General features: G+C 48.6%; 7 protein-coding genes across 7 annotated transcripts; 3 read left to right on the top strand and 4 right to left on the bottom strand.

The window, feature by feature from the left end:
- Positions 1-2,679: 2,679 nt before the first annotated feature.
- Positions 2,680-4,116, top strand: N7459_003425 (uncharacterized protein; the record flags this gene model as incomplete). Its single annotated transcript, XM_056942609.1, has 2 exons — positions 2,680-3,199; positions 3,260-4,116. The coding sequence occupies 2 exons, from the start codon at positions 2,680-2,682 to the stop codon at positions 4,114-4,116; spliced, it is 1,377 nt and encodes a 458-aa protein (XP_056802492.1).
- A 135-nt stretch (positions 4,117-4,251) lies between these two features.
- N7459_003424 (uncharacterized protein) lies at positions 4,252-5,735 on the bottom strand (the record flags this gene model as incomplete). The annotated part of the gene is made up of 4 exons (XM_056942608.1): positions 4,252-4,791; positions 4,850-4,915; positions 4,984-5,114; positions 5,183-5,735. The coding sequence occupies 4 exons, from the start codon at positions 5,733-5,735 to the stop codon at positions 4,252-4,254; spliced, it is 1,290 nt and encodes a 429-aa protein (XP_056802491.1).
- Positions 5,736-9,122: 3,387 nt separating this feature from the next.
- On the bottom strand, positions 9,123-10,096 carry N7459_003423 (F-box protein; the record flags this gene model as incomplete). The annotated part of the gene is made up of 2 exons (XM_056942607.1): positions 9,123-9,673; positions 9,733-10,096. 2 exons carry the CDS (start codon positions 10,094-10,096, stop codon positions 9,123-9,125), a joined length of 915 nt encoding a protein of 304 aa, XP_056802490.1.
- A 432-nt stretch (positions 10,097-10,528) lies between these two features.
- N7459_003422 (Aminoglycoside phosphotransferase) lies at positions 10,529-12,267 on the bottom strand (the record flags this gene model as incomplete). The annotated part of the gene is made up of 3 exons (XM_056942606.1): positions 10,529-11,481; positions 11,534-11,888; positions 11,965-12,267. The coding sequence occupies 3 exons, from the start codon at positions 12,265-12,267 to the stop codon at positions 10,529-10,531; spliced, it is 1,611 nt and encodes a 536-aa protein (XP_056802489.1).
- Positions 12,268-13,076: 809 nt separating this feature from the next.
- Positions 13,077-14,209, top strand: N7459_003421 (aldo/keto reductase; the record flags this gene model as incomplete). Its single annotated transcript, XM_056942605.1, has 2 exons — positions 13,077-13,485; positions 13,542-14,209. 2 exons carry the CDS (start codon positions 13,077-13,079, stop codon positions 14,207-14,209), a joined length of 1,077 nt encoding a protein of 358 aa, XP_056802488.1.
- A 249-nt stretch (positions 14,210-14,458) lies between these two features.
- On the top strand, positions 14,459-16,703 carry N7459_003420 (uncharacterized protein; the record flags this gene model as incomplete). The annotated part of the gene is made up of 2 exons (XM_056942604.1): positions 14,459-16,366; positions 16,422-16,703. The coding sequence occupies 2 exons, from the start codon at positions 14,459-14,461 to the stop codon at positions 16,701-16,703; spliced, it is 2,190 nt and encodes a 729-aa protein (XP_056802487.1).
- A 709-nt stretch (positions 16,704-17,412) lies between these two features.
- On the bottom strand, positions 17,413-19,070 carry N7459_003419 (Zn(II)2Cys6 transcription factor domain-containing protein; the record flags this gene model as incomplete). Its single annotated transcript, XM_056942603.1, has 4 exons — positions 17,413-18,153; positions 18,210-18,386; positions 18,439-18,969; positions 19,020-19,070. The coding sequence occupies 4 exons, from the start codon at positions 19,068-19,070 to the stop codon at positions 17,413-17,415; spliced, it is 1,500 nt and encodes a 499-aa protein (XP_056802486.1).
- Positions 19,071-19,296: the final 226 nt, after the last annotated feature.

Here is a 19,296-nt window from a genome sequence, read left to right as displayed (position 1 = left end):
AAGGTAGGGTTTAATATAGTATATTTTATACTATCTCTATCTATTATATAATCACTATAATAATTAGAATAATTAGAATAGATATATATTTAGTTAAGGCGAATATAATAATTGTAAGGAATAATAGACTAATAATCTTTGTCTTTGATATAATAGGATAAGGCGTTTTTATGAATAGAAGTTTTGGAAGATATAGTTAGAATAATATAGTAAAAAAACTAAGAAAGCAGAAAATAGGAATATATATTTATAGGGCGGCTATACTTAAGAGTCTTTAGGATGAAGACTTAAAAGGAGGGGATGATATTATAGACCTAGTACCAGTAATATACTAAGGTATAAAGATAGAGAAGTGATAACTAATTAACTTAGAAGTTATATAAAGGGAACCTTTAAGTTATAATAAAGAAAGACTAGATTATATAACTAGGACTTATTAGTAATAAGAAGTAAACTTATCAGTGATAAGCTTAGAAGATATTAGTGATAAGACCTAAACTTATTAGCAATATAATAGACTAGATATATAAAGACGCTTATTTATTAGTATATATTTAGTTCTTCGCGTTTAATTATCTTACTGTTATTTAGAATACCTAGACTAGAATACGACTTATCTTTATTTAACTTTATATTGCTCAATACCCTAAACTATATCTAACGACCTTAGGAGCTTATTTAGAGATAGCAACCTCTAAGCGACTGACTTAGTCGGCGCTCCTAATCAACACACCTTTCAGGACAAACACCTCAAGGACTCTAGACCTATATAAGGCCAGAGCGGCAGCAGTGACAAGAGACAGGCAAGCTTGGAGGGACTGTGGCTACCAAGAGAAGTATTACCTTTGAGGCAGCAAGGCTAACACAGCAGTGGACGATCGGCCGGTGTGTGACAACCCAGTCATCTGGTGAGTTTATTAGCTAGAATTCTAGTTTTTTTTTCTATCTAATCCTATATAGAATTTATTAGTATATACTAGTAATTATTATAGCTATTAATAGCTACTAATAATTACTAGTATATACTAATAAATCTTATTTAGCTGACCGGGTGAACTAGTTTTTCTTACTAACAATTTCCTTTTCTTACTACTTTTTACCACTAAAACTTTTTAGATTATTATATATCTACTAGTAATTACTAGTATATATTAATAAATCCTACTTAGCTGACCGGGTGAATAGAACTCACCGGGTGACTGGGTGGTTAAAATTACCACTGATTCCTATAGATTCCTACTATTTACCACTGATTTTTTAGCCACCCGGCCACCCGGTCAGGTTTTTCCACCCGGCCAGCTTAGATCATGTGATATAAAAATATCAGATCAGAATGTTTACTATAACCCTCTAGTAAAGACTGGTAAACACTGGTAGCTACTAAGAATAAGCTGACCGGGTGACCGGGTTTCACCCTGCCACCCGTTCACCCGGTCACCCGATGAGCCAAACCCCTCATAAGTATCTACCTAGGTCACTCTACATAGCGGATTTCCTCTGCCGGATGGGGCTTTCCTATTTTAGCTGCCGCCGCTTTTATGAGGGCGCTCAGGCTCAGGCTCCCTGAGTAAATTCTAGTCCGGGCTCAGCCTCAGTGAGCCACTCAGTACCATCACATAACAGATCAGTGGTGCCTAATAAGCACTTAGTGTGTTCCAAGGTTACGACCCTGGCCCTCGCAGGGACCGCACACATGGTCTCTATGGTCCTACCGCACGCACCCATGGTCTATATGGGCCGCCGTACCGCGCAGGGACTTACACCCCTACGCACACCCAGATAGCACGCCAGCGATTAGTTTACACTCAGAATCGAGTCATTGGTTTCTTCACTCTAATCCTTTTACCATCTCCTCGGACTGCCTCGCAGAGCCAGTCCTAACATATTCAGCTAGATTCACTTAATCTCTCTTCTAAAAGTAAAACCAAGAATAAGTCTTTTATTAAAGGGATATAATTATAATCTTCTATTCTAAGTCCTACTAATAAATCTAGTTTAGATTTTATTAATCGCACCGTGAACACGGAGACGATTGAGAAACCTGTTGAGGAAAGAATCGAGGTTTAAATCATATGGAGGTGATGAGTCTCTGATTGTGGGGCTTTTGTATCTGTAGTCCCCGACACAATATCATTCATTCAGTTCTTGCTTCTCCGCTTGATGGTTTATAGAAGAATGGATAGATTGGCCTGTCCCTGTCTAGAGAGTCCGTCATACATAGTTATGGGCATGTCAGGAACCGGATGGCTTGGGGCTAGTACCAGCTGTTCTCTCCCGGTGCTGAAACGCGCCTTCCGGCACAAGACAAAGTGGGCCTCGGGGGCCCCGGGGGCCGCGCTGGGTTCTGCTATACACGCGGGTGAGCGTCAACCTAGTTTGGAAGCGGCAAAAACATCGTCACGCTAGCCCGCATCGCCCCAAATCCGCCTTGGTCGTGGGAGAGGAAATAATGTTCGCCGGATAGATGATTCTAGTTGCGTAACAGGCAATACATCCAAGGCTAATCGGACCCGGTCCCTATACTCGGCGATCCCTGGTCGGCCCGGTTGAAATTCTACGTCATTGCGCTTTTAGTGCCCCTTGGCTGCTGGACTCAGCTTCATCCTTCACTGAATCAGAAGACCCAAGGCACGTCATTCGCCGTGATTCACTCTTGGCTGTACACCACATATATCTCTAATGGCATGCTCCGTTGGACACCCCAGTTTACTTGATCTTCCTGATGAATTGATTGAATCGGTTGTCCTCCCTTTGGGAACAGATGGTCATTCATCATCTCGTTTTCTCGCGGTAGCCCGAGTCTGCCGTCGATTGCATGAGATCGTCAACCCCATGATCTATCGCAGTGTCTGGCTTCGCGACTCAACGGCTGGGGATATTTTTGCAGCAACCATAGCCAACCGGCCGGGGCTGATCCCCCATGTACGGGATGTCCAAATTCATAATCATAGAAATTATGAATACGATGACGACAAAAAACCGCCATTTCCTTGCCCCGAAGATTGGGAGGCAACCATTGCGCAGCTATTCAACCTGGAATTCCTGGCAATGAGGAGCGATTGGTTTCAAAGCTCGCCGAGTTGTCGTCGGACACTGCCACCTGAGCTGCGAAGAGCACAGGAGAAATGGCAAGATGCAACCCTGTCCTGGGAGCTAGGAAGACCAACACACTTGCAACCTCTCCCCAAACTCAAAAGTTGTATGTATTTTTCGAAAGTTGCGGGGCGCTGTTAATTCTCCTGATTCTCACATTCAATAGGCAATATTGGGTATGATTTTATGCCTGAGAAGGGGTGCAATTTCAACACCAACGAGCCTATCTTTCACCACCCGGGACTACAGTCTCTCTCGATCACGAATCTGTTCTTTCAACAATTTGGAGACAAGGAACTTCCTGCAAAAGATCTGACACGATCCACTGTGTTGGAGGAGCTTATTCTGCTCAACTGCGATATCAGCCCTACAGGTCTCAGTCAAGTTCTTCTGCCTCCACGGGCCTTAAAGCGGTTTACCTTGAAGGGTCAGATACCCTTTTCAGAATACGGTTACGAGCACACTAAGAGTCGACGAGACTACGTTGATGCGCTGCAGTCACACGCACATTCTTTGGAATTCCTCGACCTTGATTTGTACTACACGCGCGGCGAAAGCGTGGATCTTCGTCCATTTCCCGTCTTGAAAGAGTTTGCTATCGGTACATCTGAGCTGGTGGGGGATGAGAATAAACGAGATGGTCGTCTCGGCGATGTTCTACCATCCAGTCTCCAGCGGCTGATTTTACGAGACCGGTTAGGGATATTTCCCTTGGCTGCTATTCGCGATAAGGTGGTACGCGGAGAGCTACCACACCTGAAACATGTTTCATGTCACTTTTCTCCTTTTGAGGATGAGGATGAGGATGATGAGGTATCTTCCGATGAGGAGGAAAGCGATGACGAAGATGATATTTATGACCCCGACTTTCCGACGGGCAAGAAGCGCGAGAAGAATATGGCATTATTCGCGAACGCGTTCAAGGAGCTAGGGGTCGATCTTTCGATTGACCATGTCCAAGATCCCATTCGACCTTACCAAGATGCTTCATGTGCATGCTGGGTGTACAAGTATCGTGTGTGAAGTGATCAACTTTTCTACATGTCCATATATTATATAAATACATCCATCGAGGCCATCTATATGGCCCTAGGTAGTTGAGAAAGATATTGCAGTAATCCCCGCTTACCTTGGAAGCAGATCCCACGATTTAAACGTCTAAGCTGTAGGTGTAGCTGCTGCATCTGCGGTTGGGGACTCGTCGGAGTATATAGCCGTAATTGTGGCCGTTCGAGTCTCATCCGGCTTTGTTTCCGTGATGGTAGCAGTCGCAAATTCGACGGCGCGCTTCTTGGCAGCACCCCAGTTCAGCAGTTTGCTCTCGTCAAAGGACCACATATCCGTCGGGTACGCCGCCACAAATCCGGCAAAAGACTGGGAGTTTTGCTTTTGCTTCTTTGGCTTCACCCCCCTACTCGCCTCCGCAGCGTGTGACGACATTGTCCGAGATACCGCTTGTCCCTGGGTGCGAATATATGTGTTCATCCAGCTAGTGTATGCTGGACCCCAACCGCCTTGCGGAGCAGCATTGGAGTCCAGCTTCTGCAGAGCTTCATAGATTCTCAGGTTGGTCTTGGTAAACATGGCCACCACATTGTCGTCCCGCATCATGTCGAAAACAACGGCAAGTTCGTTCAGCCGCTGGATGCGCTCGCTTAGCTTTTCGGCTGGCTGAATGCTGGTTCCTGGACTGAACATCTATTCATTTGTGAGATCTCGAGTTTGGTGTCGTCGTCATCGGAAAATGCCCACTCACATCCGCCTTGATTCGATTGAGCTCGGAGTCCATGCCAATTAGATCGGGGTAGTCGTCACTAGGAAGCTGAAAATCACCAGCGTTAGTCATCAATTTCCTAGAAACGCATCATGAAGAAAGTATGCCAAGCTCACCAACGCCCACAGGTTGGATCCTATATCCTGGTCCCCATTCTTTCCAAATAGCGCGGTGTTCAAGTTGTCGCAGGTGATTGAGCTATCGCTGAGAAGGTCCTTGAAGAATGCCTTGAGGGTCTGCAGTTCATCTGTTATTTTGTGGTGGCTGTTAGTTATTCGCTGATTTGATGCTTAAGCCAATCTTCGGAAAACTCACAGACATGGTCTGAGTTGACGTAGGGAGGGTTGCCAGTTCCCGGGGCCCCGTAGTTCTTCTTGTTGTAAGGGGCCACATAGTTGGTCAAATCAGCACCCACTGTTTCGTAGGCCCAGTAGCTGTTCGCACCACACTGCTGGACCTGAGGAATAAACCAGCCCTCGAACTTGTATCCTTTTGCCTCTTGTTGCTGCTGAAGGCGACCTGGGCCAGGATAGTCGGGAGTGGTGATTGTCTTCTTCAAGGTGCAGCTGCCGAGTACCGAAAACGAGTCTCTGTCTTTTCCCCTGCGAACGAATGAAAGAAGTACATGGTTCATTTCATCTTCATCTTCACCTTCACCTTCACCTTCACCTTCACCTTCATCGACATCTCTTTCATGTAGCTCGTGGGGCGAATCCTCAATGAACGCCGCAGGAGAGGTAATGGATTGCTCGGAGTCGGTTTGCCATGCAGCTGGAGTGAGATCGACGACAGAACGGGCTTCGAAAGCCGGGCCGGGGAGGGCCCTGGTAACGGCCAAGAAGAGACTGAAAGCTGCGAGAAGGACCATGACTTCGGTAATGGCAGTCCATGCAATGCAAAATGTGAATTTGGGGATGTTACAACCACCTCTTAACTCCGTTCCCAAATAGGCTAGTCAGGTGCCCCTGACCCCACCCCGAGGTGCCCCAAATGCACTTACACTCTAGGCTCAGGCAACCCGGGGGCCGCCCCATAAGCGGGGCGGACATACGTATATACATATCTACCGGCTCAGGTCTCACTTTTTGCTGTATCTCACCTACCCGATGATAGATAGGGTAGCGTTAAATGGATACCTCCGGCCTCTCTGAAGGGCTAGAGAAAGCAGTAACATTTTAAAATGGGCTGATACTGCTTGGGTAATACAAAAACAGAGCCTTTCCTAAGTAGAAAGTAGGGGGTGTCCATTTGTCATCCTCCTATAGACGGGATGCGCGTAGCTGCTATGCTCGCAGTTAACTATAGCCAAAAAGTGTAACTAAGGTGCAGACACACATACATATAGCCAATCAACAGGGACACCTACATATGACAGGCAGAATTGCTGAATACATCGCCCCCAGCTGCGAAGCAGGGCCCATTTTTGTTACGGCGTCAGACCTGCCTGATTGATTTCCGCTACATTTCCGCTACTATGTACGTAAGACTTTTTTCCAGTATCCATGGATGGTATACACTCCGCCTCGCTCCGCAATATACCAGCTCTGGTCCATCCCCCTCGATAATTTTGAAATGCTCCTGTGACGTAACCAAGTAATGGCCTCCAAAAGCAGCCCCCAACACGGGCTTCATATACGTATATCTACCTAATTACATGACTTCAAGACATCGTGCAGCCATAGCTAGAAACCCGATGTTGGTGAAGCGAGAAGTCCGGAGCCTGCGAGATCATCTTTTGGCCCTATCGTTTCCTAGTTGTAGTCTTATTTAACGTGCAATCCAGTCTGAAATCAAGAAAAGAGTCGTGGGTCTCGGTATTTTATACCGAAACAAACCTTCGTGGGTCCACTTGGGATGGCCGCTCGCCGAGTGTGGACACGATGAAGAGTTCAGCCTCATCTAACGTACGTAACATATGGCCTAAGACATTCCATAAGCGTAAAATCCCGCAGGAAGAAGTCTACACGAAATTAGTGTATTCCAGCAACGGGGGTAGCGATCTTGATGTGCGTTTGTGTTAATCCAGAACCGGGGCCTACGGGGCGATTTATATGACTACTAATCAAAATGAGTCATACTGAGACTCTATAACACGGAATCCATAGTGATATATCGAGGAATCAGAGAGGATGCCTGACCAACAAGGCAGCCTGTGTTTCGTTCTGGGAAGCTCCGTGGGTTGTTCGCTTTGCATCTCTTCGCACTTGCGTCCCTGAGCATTGTGAGATTCTCGTCTTCAATCATTCATGGATTTGCGACGTGGCATTTTTCACGGCTTAAACAACTCGACTCCACCCGATCGGACACGGAGCTCTCCCCGTCAAGCTTGTACTCTCGGCTCGCTCTGCAACCCACAACTCCAGCAATCAGGACTCTCGGTGTGGTCTCTCTGCCGTCACCAGATGACCCCAGTCCACTCTATTGTCCTCTGCCATTATAGATGTCAACTGGAACTTGATATCAACAAGACTAAATTGACTCGCGCTGGTGTTGGGCCATGAACCTCCGGACCCCGAACGGTCTCTGCTCTAGTGATCCTGCTCAGCCAAGCCTTTTTCTAACCGAGCCAATGATCGCTGGTCTCCCCAGAGTTTGGGAGCATACGGCTTTGCCACCCTGGTCTTCTTCATGAAGAAACGCAGACCGAAATTAGCGTTGCATGCGTCTGATGGCGCTCCCTGAACCCGGTGGAAATGCATGGTGGATGCACATCTCATACTCTGCTCGTCCCTCTCCACCATTGTGCCTGGGATTCAATCCCCAGATGCGTCGTGCAGCCCGGCTTTAGAGAGTTGATGTTGAACTCATTGCCGCCAGCCTCTCATCGCCTTGGGCCAGCACCGGGACCGCCACAGAAGCTCGGCATCGGCCAGGCGCCCCTCTCGGTGGCGATTGGACACCGGTTAGGCACCGTCCTTGCCCCGCCTGATCAGACGGTGGATGAATGGGAAATGATTAGGCTGATGCCGCTTAAATTTCCTCGTGTCAGAGCACTGGTGTGCCCCTCGTCCCCGGTGATTCATCCACATGGGTAAATGCAACCCCGAGGGCGTCGCCTGTTCTCCATGCATGGGGTTGCAGAAGGGAAAGAAATCCTGTCAGCGGACCCCGGACTAAATGAAAGACTTAGGCTATGCAAAATGGGCATTAAAGAGGTCATTCACGCACCACTTCGCTGGTTGGAAGATTGTCCGGTCATTCTGCAGGGTCCGTTTCCACCTGCGGCATCCCAAGTATGACCTGCCGCGAACCAATCTTGACCGTCCAAATTGCACGCCCTGTAAATACTCGCCTCCGACAGTCTTACATCAGGCCCTTGACCCAGCTGGCGCGTCGCACTGGTTCGCCAAGGCAAGAGACTACGTTAATATCCGGTCCTATTCATTCTCCGCCGGGATCTCGTTTCTCATCTGTCGGCAGAGGATGAATGAATGCAAAGAGAGATCGGTTTCTATGGCTCGTCTTTAAGCGGAGCAGGGGGAGACATAAAGGGGTCGGGCCGAATTTGCTTCGTATTTAGGACTTGCCCGTAGCGTTGAATGACGGAGGAATAACTGAACTCCGGCCACAGAACGACTTGGGTTATATCATCCGCATCGTATTGAGGATTTGTCGTGTTTGGGCCCGGAGTCGTCCCCTGGGTCGGTATCGTTGGGAGGGCAACAGAGAGGTACTGCAGAAGTGTTTGTGTTTGAGTTGCCATCCCTAGTTGCTTCACTAGGTTCACCACTGCAGTAAGGTTGGGAGCAGGTAACCATGGTTGAGGCTCGATAATGCGGGGTCAACCAGATCCACCAGATCACATGAGTTGCGTTGGGCTTATATAATTCACTTACATAAGTCTCGGAGGCAAAGCATCCGCCTCGCGGCTTCGTTGGGCACCAGGCATGCTCAATTTTACTCAGGGAGCAAAAAGCGGCGAGGGGTGAGCACTAAATCGGAACGGGAAAGCCAAGAAGTGGCATAGGAAATCCGCTACATAGGTAAAACCCGAAGGGATATAGTCAGACCTATCAATTGACATAACGTCGGAGAAATCTTAAGCAGCAATCTCTTGCTCGTAATATGCATATGTAGAACCTTCCTGTTTAGGTTGATCTTATAATCACTCACTAGTTATGTCCGTCGTGGAGACTTCTGACACTAGCTAGGCTGCATGAGGGTATAGATAGAATCATCATCGTCGTCAGATAGTGGCAATTCATCGTGTTCCGACCATGAACGACACCAGCTATTTCCAGACAGCGCCTCCTCTTTACGCCTCTTCGTCCGAACTGTCATCCCACAAATAGGTCTTCTCCAGTTCCACATCCGGACTTGGATCCGTTAGTTGTCGGCCACACACCATTTCCTTAAGAGTTGGCTGCCAATGATCCCAAATCACGACAAAGAACAGGAACCCATCCTCTTTCGCATAGAGAGTGACATCCTCAGCATGCTCGTTACGAACCCGCTTAGAGACATGTTGGAGGCGCTTCCAGATTTGGGATTGTACAGTCTTGCGCGCCTTCGGTCGTTGAAGAGTAAGCATGACACCCGAAGTGGGGGCCGCGCCCGTATTCTGGAGGCTAGGGAGGACCTCGTCTCGTCCAATATTCTGCAAAAGCTCGCACATCTCGTATAGCTGGTATAGCTGTTTCAACGTGGTGGATTCTAGGATCCGCTGCACTCCTGCCGAGTCTGATCTCAGCAGGCCCCAGGTCTGGTAATATGACCGAATAAATCGGCGGCGCTCGGTGCCTGTCAGACGTGGCGGGTGTCTGCGAGCCCCTGCACCGTAGAACTTTGCGAGATCATATCCAGGAGCTAGAGGGCAACTGTTAGGTCAAGAGCTCAAGTGTCTTCGGTGTGGCGTGGAGACACACCCTTGACGTTGCAGACCACTTCGTTTTCAAATTGCACGATTGCCTTCTCCACTATCTGTGCATTTCGCGTTATGCAGATCGTGTCGCCGTTCGATAGATGGGAATGTCGGATCGAGCATCGGCGTTGAATCTCGCGAAACTTGCGGGCATGAGGTTCTCCCGGGATGCACCGGGGGGCCACTTGATGGTATACTCGACTTGCATGGTCGAGCCAGACCCGCCTGATTCGGCGACTGGTGGCTGCGAAAGCAAAGACTTGTGAAAAGGATGAGAGGCAACAGAAAATCTCCAGAATGATTTCATTTGGTATTGACAAAAGAGGGCTGCCATTATCGTGGGTGGTTCCATCCAGGGGTGACGGCATGTTGGTGAATTAGTGGTGGGTTCCAAGCCGTTGGCAACTTCTTGGAGACATGCAAGATGAAACTGGGACCTCGGGAAGGACAGACATCTGACTAAGAAGGGGGTCGGAGTCTGGGCTGAGGAGGAATATAGACCGCTAGTGGGGGATGAAAACAACAGGGATTTATGAAAGTCGAGACACCCGGGATAGATCGCGTCTCTTGGATACCAGCACAGCATCCTGGAGGGCAGTACAGTGCCTTAGACACCCTCTTTTAGATCAGCTCTTAGATCTCTGCTCACTTTTCGTCCCCCTTCGAATATTCTTCATGACAGAAAATTAAAAAGCCTGTACGTGGCAGGTTCACCAGCTTCAGAAGTCGGAGTGATTTTCAGTTAGCCATCGTCCATGATAATATCGTGTGCCACACGACAGTCACCGAGAAGCTTGGGATTATTTCCCAGTGGAATCTTGAAAAGGCCAAACCTTCTCCCATATCGCTCTCTCGTGTTGGTTTGTTGATTCTCGAGCCAGAAAGTTCTGCTTCGCCGCTGAGAGTCTCCTAGATACTTCGTCATAATCCTGAGGAGACACTGCACCGTTCCAACCTATGTAGACTCCGATCTCTTCAAGCACTCGTGTCTTTCTTTCAACATCCCTTTCCCACTTGGCATACTCCGTCTTCTGCTTTGCCATATCTTGCTCGGAATAACTCAAGGGGCATGGCACAATAGCATTGCCATTTTCATCTGTGCCGACCACCTTTTTCCATACATTTCCCTGCGTTATATCGGCAAGGAGGCTCTGTACGTATGGCTCTCCATCATCGTAAATGGATCCGATCGTTCCCAGGATTTGACCCGGCAATGTCTCCCTATGCCGGAACGTATGCAATAGCTCAGGCGCAGCTCTCTGGACCTCAATTTCATAGGAAAGCCAGAGGGATTGGGAAAGGAACAACTCCTTGGCGGCATTTTTGGCTTCAGGATCAAGTGTTTCGAACTTCTCGGGGAGAGCGGGCTGAGCGAAACCGCTCAGTTTCGGCCCCTCATACTCAATTAGGGAAGGGTGATGGGCAATCAGGAACATCGGATAGACAGGCACGCCTTGCCAGTCTATAATGCTTGTAATCTGAGACGGGTTTTGGACATCGACGAATATGTTATCTGTGTGGAGATCATTGTGCCACATAACGCCAGCAGAGAGTCTTTCGTTTTTGGGCATAATATGAGGACAGATTTTGAGGAAGTCCCGCAAGACAGATAGCTTCGCTTCTTTTGTTGGGTGATAGCCACGAGGCCCGCCGAATATACCTTGTTGGCAATCTCGGGGGAAGGTTGGGAATTTTTCCAGACATGCTGTTTCTCGCTGAACCAGTGCCTTCATAAGATCCTCTGCCGAGGTCCCTAAAAGACAATCATTAGAAGGGTTAATGCGCAAGATAAGAAAGACACATACAAGGGCCCCGAGGAACATCGACTTCTGCTCTCCTATCATCGAACCATGCTCGTCCAACTGTGGGCCCAATGGCAAACTCATCGTCAACGATGGTACTCTCAGATGGAGAAACATCTTGTCTTCTGTACAACGCGCCATGGCATGGAAACTGATATTGAGCGAGCTTGCAGGTGATATCGGCGATTTGTTTCACAATAGAAAGCTTGTCACGGGCCTTGAGGTCTCCCCAAATTCGGCCAAGTTCCACCCCAGGAGCTTTCTCCATCACGATATATTCTGCCCCAAGCTCACTATCGCCAGCCTTGGAGCAATATCCAAGCACCTTTGGAACAGGAATATTAAGCTTTTCTCGGGCCTTGGGATATTATTAGTATGTCATGCATTCGGTCTTCTCAAAATGACAGCCAAGAATGGTTTAAATGGATTCTCACAAATTGCATGGTTGCCATCTCAGATGCTGTAGTATAATGAACGGGTCCTGCATTGGGATTCGGAATCTTGACAATCAGCTGTTTTCCATCTTGCATCGCCACAAGAAAGGCTTTATTGAAGTTTCCCTCTGGCAGCTTTGATATGTTCACACAGACTGCACCATGTCCTGCAGCTTGTTCGGCAACATGGGCGAGAGCATGCAGGTTAAACTGGATATATCTGCGCAGTAGCTGTGCTGGCTCATTCCACAGCCATTTCTGCGCAGAATAAATGTAAAATGCCTCTGCGTCACAACCTGTCATTTGATTAGCCGTACACTCCTCATGATACAGAAGGAAAGCTACCAGAGAGAATAGTTTCAGACACACTCAATCTGCTAGATGGCGTAGTTAATGAGCGAGATGTGATTTGAGATACAGATTCTTTCAGAAATCCAGAAAGCAGCCTATAGCTTCCGGCAGCTCCAAGGGGCATCACGGGATGATCTGGTGTAATGAAACCCAACGGTGAAATGGAATTCCTCAAGGAAGCACTGTTGAAACAGAAATTATTGTATTGAGTCAATATGCCACAAACCGAAAGATAGCAGCGAAGGACAAAGAGAGGCCAAGTGCATCGACGAGTCGAGGCAACGGAGGGCGACGCCTTACCCAAAGAGGGAATCCACCAGGCGGTCGGGGGCGGCAGAGCAGCAATTCAACATCTCCAGATCAGTCCGTCCAATACTGTCTTTGTCGAGTATCTCGAAGCGCTTCTCACCTTGCTGCAGATGGTATCTATATTCATTTTCATATCGCGTCAGTGATAGAGGCACGAGCCTAAATGAGGTATGAGGACCCCGATCGAGTCAGCGCTAAACCCGGTTGGGGAAAACCCGCGAGGGCGAATTAAGCTCGTGGGGCTCTCGTTCCGCTTCCGACAAAAAGCCTGACTGGCATCGCTCGCCGGATTTTGAATGCTTAAAGCCGAGGCCTCAACTGCTCCATGACACCGATAGAGCCGTGGAAGATGGGTATAAGAGGAGGGCGCACTGCTCTTGTGTGGGAACAATCACACAAGAACATCCACTCTGTTGACTATTCATTGAATAATTCTCCCGCCTGTCTCGACAATGAACGGACTCCCAATCCCCCCTTCTCTCCAAAAGTCGCTCGACTCGACTCAAGTTGAGTATACCCAACTTGGTGCTTCAGGTCTGCGAGTGTCCTGGCCCATCTTGGGTGCTTTGGCTATGGGAGCCCCGACACCATTGGTGCCGTGGCTCCTGGACGAAGAGGCATCAATCGCTGTCCTGAAGGCTGCGTACGACCGGGGTATCAATACCTGGGATACTGCAGACTCCTACTCCAATGGAATTAGCGAAGAGATTATTGGCAAAGCCATCAAAAAGCTCAACATCCCTCGCCAGAAGGTGGTGATCATGACCAAGTGTGCCTTCCATGTGGGAGAGGAGAACGATATCTTCGGTCCTCTTTTCGTCAACGAGCTGAACCAGAATAAAGACTATGTCAACCAAGGAGGTAAATTGCTGCCCTGAGGTTTCTGAGAAAGGCTCTAGCTGACAATATTAATTTAGGGTTGACGCGCAACGGCATCTTTAACGCCGTTGAGAATTCCCTGGCACGTCTAGGAACCACATACATTGATGTGCTGCAAATTCAGCGCTTCGATCCTCTGACGACCCCGGAAGAGACCATGCGAGCTCTTCATGAGGTCGTGCAGTCTGGCAAGGTCCGATACATCGGGGCGAGCTCGATGTGGGCTACACAGTTCGCCCAGCTGCAGTTCATCGCCGAGAAGAATGGCTGGACCAAGTTCATCAGCATGCAGAACTACTACAATCTCTGCTACCGTGAGGAGGAGCGCGAGATGAACCGTTTCTGTAAGGAGACCGGCGTGGGTCTTGTTCCGTGGTCGCCTCTGTTCGCCGGAAGATTGGCGCGTCCCGTCGGCGAAGAGACTTCACTCCGATCTAAGCGGCCCTCGCCCCATCACCCGGGTACAATCGCATCCGACGAGGCTATCATCAGACGAGTTGAGGAGGTGGCCAAGAAGAAGGGTTGGAAGATGAGCCATGTGGCTTTGGTCTGGCTGAAGAGCAAAGGTACCGTGCCTATCGTCGGTCTGAACTCGGTCGAGAAGGTCCAGGATGTTTGCGAGTTGCGAGGCAAAGCGTTAACGGATGAGGAGGTGAAGTATCTGGAGGAGCCGTACCAGGCGAGACCTGTTGCTGGACACTCCTAAGATGTAAATAAGGATAAGCATGATAATTCATCTCCACTCACAAGCATTGCAGTCACCAACTGACAGGCGCGTTGGAGGTTGTGCGGCAACTTCCTCTATTGGATTCTCTCACCCTTCCATCCATCCCTTTCCCACTCACCCTCTTTTACCCTTTCACAGTCGTCCTCCGGTCACATCTCGTTCCTTTCAATCTGCGCTTTGAACTGCTGCCTGACTCTGATCGCCTACAAACTCTTGCGTATCCTCGACATGTCTCCCTCGCCTTGGGCGACGGTCATCAATCAGCTGCAGTCGCATCAAATGAGCCTACTGAACACGATCGATGAGCTTCGCAAGATTGGGGTGGGAAATGAAGTTGAGCTGCCCCAGTTGGTTGTGTGCGGTGCCCAGTCAAGCGGAAAAAGCTCAGTTCTTGAGGCCATTTCCAGGGTCCGTTTTCCAGCAAACACCCAAGTCTGCACGCGTTTTGCGATTGAAGTCGTTCTTCGACGGTGCGCCCAGACAAAAGTCAACGTTTCGATCGAACCTGGAGAGTCGAGAACCAATGAAAGTAACAAACAGAAACTCCGAGCCTTTGCAACCAACAGTCTTTTTGAGTGGGATGATCTTCCCAGCTTGATTGACCAAGCAAGGAAGTGCATGGGAATTACCGATTCTTATCCCTCCATGATGGGTTTCAGTGATGACGTGCTCAAAGTCGAGATATCTGGGCCGGGGCAGCTGGATATGGCCATCGTGGACCTCCCGGGGCTTTATGACTCGACAGGCAATGACCAAGACGCGAGGGGAGCAGCCCTTGTCCGCCGTATCACTGAGAAATACATCAGGAACCCCAGCAGTATCATTCTGGCAGTTGTCAGCGCCAATTTGAATCACAACCCCCAGAACCTGTTGAACATTGTGCGGCAATTTGATCCAAACCACGAGAGGGTTTTGGGTATCATAACCCATCCCGATCTTCTCGAAGCGGGCTCTGAAAATGAAGAGACCATTCTGCAGATGTTGCGAAATGAGAAAATACCACTGTTGCTAGGATGGCATGCTTTGCGCAACCGATCCGTTGAGACTCGTGGTGTTTCAGACCAAGTTCGGGACAAGCAAGAGAGCACATTTTTTGAGTCAAGACCATGGGCTTCACTATCCTATGACTGTGTGGGAATCGACAGTTTGCGAGGCTGTTTGAGCAAGATCATGTTCAAACACGTGAGTCGCAACATCCCAAATATCATTGCGGACATCGAAGAACAGATTACCGGGATTCAGCAAAGACTAGAAGAGCTGGGTGCCGAGCGATCGAATCTCCAACAGCAAAGAGGGTTCCTTCTCAAAATCAGTAGTGACTTCGAACGCATCACAAGCCAAGCCCTGAGTGGAATGTATACCCACGACTTCTTCGGCGACTTCGAAAAGGAGAGATCTGACGTGGCGGAGACTCGCCAGCTTCGAACCCTGATTCGAGAGCTGAGTAACGACTTTATTGAAGCTATCAGTATTCGTGGTCGAAAGCGAGTAATTCTACCGGCAGGACACCCGGAGGACTCCATTTACATATTCCAGTCAAATTCGAACCGATACATGGACGACTGGACCCCAGAATGTATCAAGCGCGAGGCACTGGAAACGAAAATCGCCGATCAAGCGCGGAAGAATTGGGGTGGCGAACTTCCTGGCGTTGCCGACCAACTACTTGTGGGTGACCTTTTTCGAGATCAGTCAGGTCCGTGGGAGGGACTGGCTCGTATGCATTTAATGAAGACATGGGAATCCTCAAAGAGCTTCGTTTGCCTGGTTCTCAACTACCTCGCCGACGAAGACACGTACAACTCACTCATGTGCTCCATATTCATGCCGGCACTGGAGAACATGAGGCTGGCCTTGCTGAGCAAGCTCAGTGAGCTTACTTTATTCTCGAGAGGTGGAAATCCATTGCGACTGAACAAGAGTTTTCTTGGAAGGATCCAGAGATTGCGGATGGGTCGTCAGCTTGAAATTCTCAAAGGAGATCTCGGGCTGGGAGAGTCACTAGATAAATCTAGCGACCAACTTCAGAGACCCATTAATGCAGATGATCTTGAACGAGCTGCAACAAAGCTACAAGAATCCAGGGAACGACTTGCAGCAGCAGAAGTCATTGATCAGATGCAGGCTTACTATGATGCAAGTTCGACTCAATCCACCTCACGGTCATTCTCTAACAGCCTTCTTTGTATAGTCTGCCATTGTGACATTTGCCGACAATGTTGAAATACTGGCAATTGAGAACTGTCTTCTTGCACCTCTTGGACAGGTCTTCACATGCCAAACCGTCAACAATATGGATGATGCCACCATTCGGGAGCTTGCCACAGAGCCAGACCACGTTCAAACGGAGAGAGCGCGCTTGAACAGAGAACTAGAAAAGCTTCACACTGGCCTGCAGCGCATTAGTATCCACAACAGTAACTGTTCACTGTTGCCACATCCATCACACTGCGGTAATTTGACGTTTCAGTAAACCAGCTTGCATTTCAGTCTAATAGAACACACGATTTAGGGGTAACGCCGTCGTGCATATCTAAAGACTTGAGTACTCGAAAAAAGGCGAGAAGCATGAGTACAACTGGTAAGAGCCCCAAAAGCTTGGCATAAGCAACCTACAAGCTGCTGATCATGCTTGACAGAACCGTTGGCGAAGCGTCCTCGTCTTGCAAGTTTAATTTCAGATGGCCTCCGGGCAAACGGCTTCGCAAATTTCGCTAATTCTGGAAACACTGGCAATATGCGCAGTTTCGGCAGTGTTGTTGATGTTATAGAGGTGGAAGCTGGCTGTGGAAATTTAAAGGCAATTGAAGGACCCAGACAAGACACAAGCAAACCAATTGCTTCCACCGAGGGACCTTCCAGCTCCACAGCGGCGAAGGGGACTGGCTCTCAGGCTTCGATCAAGGAAGAACGAACTTCCTAGGCTACCAAGATGAGTGAGGCTTCATGTTTTGTGTCAAGAAGTGTGGTGAGCTGATACCACTGGGAGCTTCGCCAGATGGATCTGTTTCCGATAAGAAATTGCGTGAAGTCAAATTCATATGATTATTTTGTATGCAATAAATGAGGAAATGAGTGGATTCCGCACGCCCATTCGAGATCCTCGCTTGTAAAGGATTAGTGGTGATGTTTTCACTCAAATACAACTTCTCATTTTGAGATATTGATTGAATACATCGAGTCTATAATGCAAGACTCTCTTCCTCCGCAATAGACACCAGCAAATTAGCTCCTAAAACTCTTGAAACCGCTTCCAATTTGCGTTTGAGCCATTGCTTCTGGGCCCTCGGAGCATACTCTGAGCTGATAGCTATGGCCAACGGCCAAGCTAAAAGAGTCGCCATCATTGGCGACAGTCCGTCCTCGAAATTGGCCTTGCAGTCGTAGAAGAAAAAGACACTACAACATAGATCGGTAGTAGTTGAGCAGATAGTTGTCCTGCACTTGTGGATCTGCGTCGTTGTAAGCGCCACTTGAGTTGAATACTCTGCCAATGCAAGAAGGAGTCGCATGTGCATGTTGTTGAGTATGAGGCGCCCGGCACGATATCGATTCCAGACTGTTGCATGGCCATGGGATGAATAGATATGGATGGAGCCTTCGTACAGGAGATCATTTGCCGTTTGGTTGGCAGCATGGTGAGAGTATAAGACGGAGAATTTCCATTTGTCGGGAATAGCCCTGGACCAGTTCTCAAATGCAAGATCCAATTCTTGAGCTTCTGTTGAGATAGTCTGTAGTCGCTCGGCTCGATCTTGAATAGTTTTATCATTCTCCTGTAGTATGTCCAGCGCGTTTGATCTGAGAATGGTGAGGTTAACAAGTAAATAGTCAAGCTGCAACATTGGGTCTTCTCCAATGTACAACTTGTCGTCCCGGAGCCATTCGGGAACTGCAACGCCCTGCAGTAGACAAGATCGGACCTGGCCAGCACGTCAGTTGCGAATTTCCAACGCCTCTTAGTGAAGGCATTGCTTACTATGGGGCGCCGAATTGCGCTTTCGAGAGATTTGCTTTGTGACCAGCCCTGATGCTGTTGGACTTGCAGAAGGCCCACAGTCCCTTGACAGTGACCGATGTCCATTGATGACCGGGGACCGCCCGCAGAAGCCGGCAAGCCAAGTGTGGATTTTGAGCCCTCTGGATGCATGATATTCTAGGTCTCATTAGTTACTAGTGTTCATGACATCAAGCGACATACAGCGTACATCGTAGGTAGCCATGAGCAGAGTGGCAACAAGAAGCTGGCCAACGGTTTCATTTGACAGAGTCGTAATGTCTGCTCGCATTCTTCTGATACTTCTCGAGTAGGATACTTGTGAGTTCTTCAGGGCCTTGTCGAAATGCATGGCTCGACCAAATATAGCCAGCGAAAAAGCCGACACAGCAAGTTGAAGTGTCGAGTCTGAGGCTGTGGAGTTGAAATAGTGGAGGGCATAGACACCATACTCGTAATCAATGCCGTTCAAATCATTGGGCCAAGCTGTATAATTTCGTACCCAGTAGTTGAGGGCATGGTCTTCCAATGGCAAGGAAAGAACGAGTGATGTGCGCGGCGACGGTGTGTCGGCGATTATCTGCGAGCAGTGGCCTACTTGGCGTCTGCCAGGACGCCGTCGTTGACCTTCTGCATATTGGTTCTCACTTTTGAAAGGCCAGAACTCCACGTCAGTTGATGTCCATTCGCAATGCTTGCTTGCTTTGCGACATCGGCCACAAGTGGGCCGCGCAGAATCGCACTGGACGCGTGGTCAGTTCCCGAACCTGGTGCACATAGATGGTTACTTACCTTGACTCGGCGGCTCTTACAAGTGATGCAGCCAGGACTTGGGAAGACCATAATTATCTGTAATGTCTGCAATATCTGCTATGGTTGGTTACGCGTTGAAGAAAGCCAAGGAGGGAATAAGCCGGTCAACGGCGGATTTAGAGGTCTAACTCCGACGCCCGCAAAACCCGGGGAGCATCAACTGTGGACATACAGCCTTTTCGTAGAAATCCTTGACACATTGATAAATCTATATACACATCTAAATATTGGAATTATAGAAAGCGTTGGCGGTTTC

Source organism: Penicillium hispanicum, assembly GCF_028827665.1.
Source record: "Penicillium hispanicum strain IBT 35686 chromosome Unknown utg000003l_segment0_segment0, whole genome shotgun sequence".
In the NCBI taxonomy this organism is placed as follows: domain Eukaryota; kingdom Fungi; phylum Ascomycota; class Eurotiomycetes; order Eurotiales; family Aspergillaceae; genus Penicillium; species Penicillium hispanicum.
Note: the sequence above shows the minus strand (reverse complement) of the source record. Positions and strands in the feature narration are given on the sequence as shown.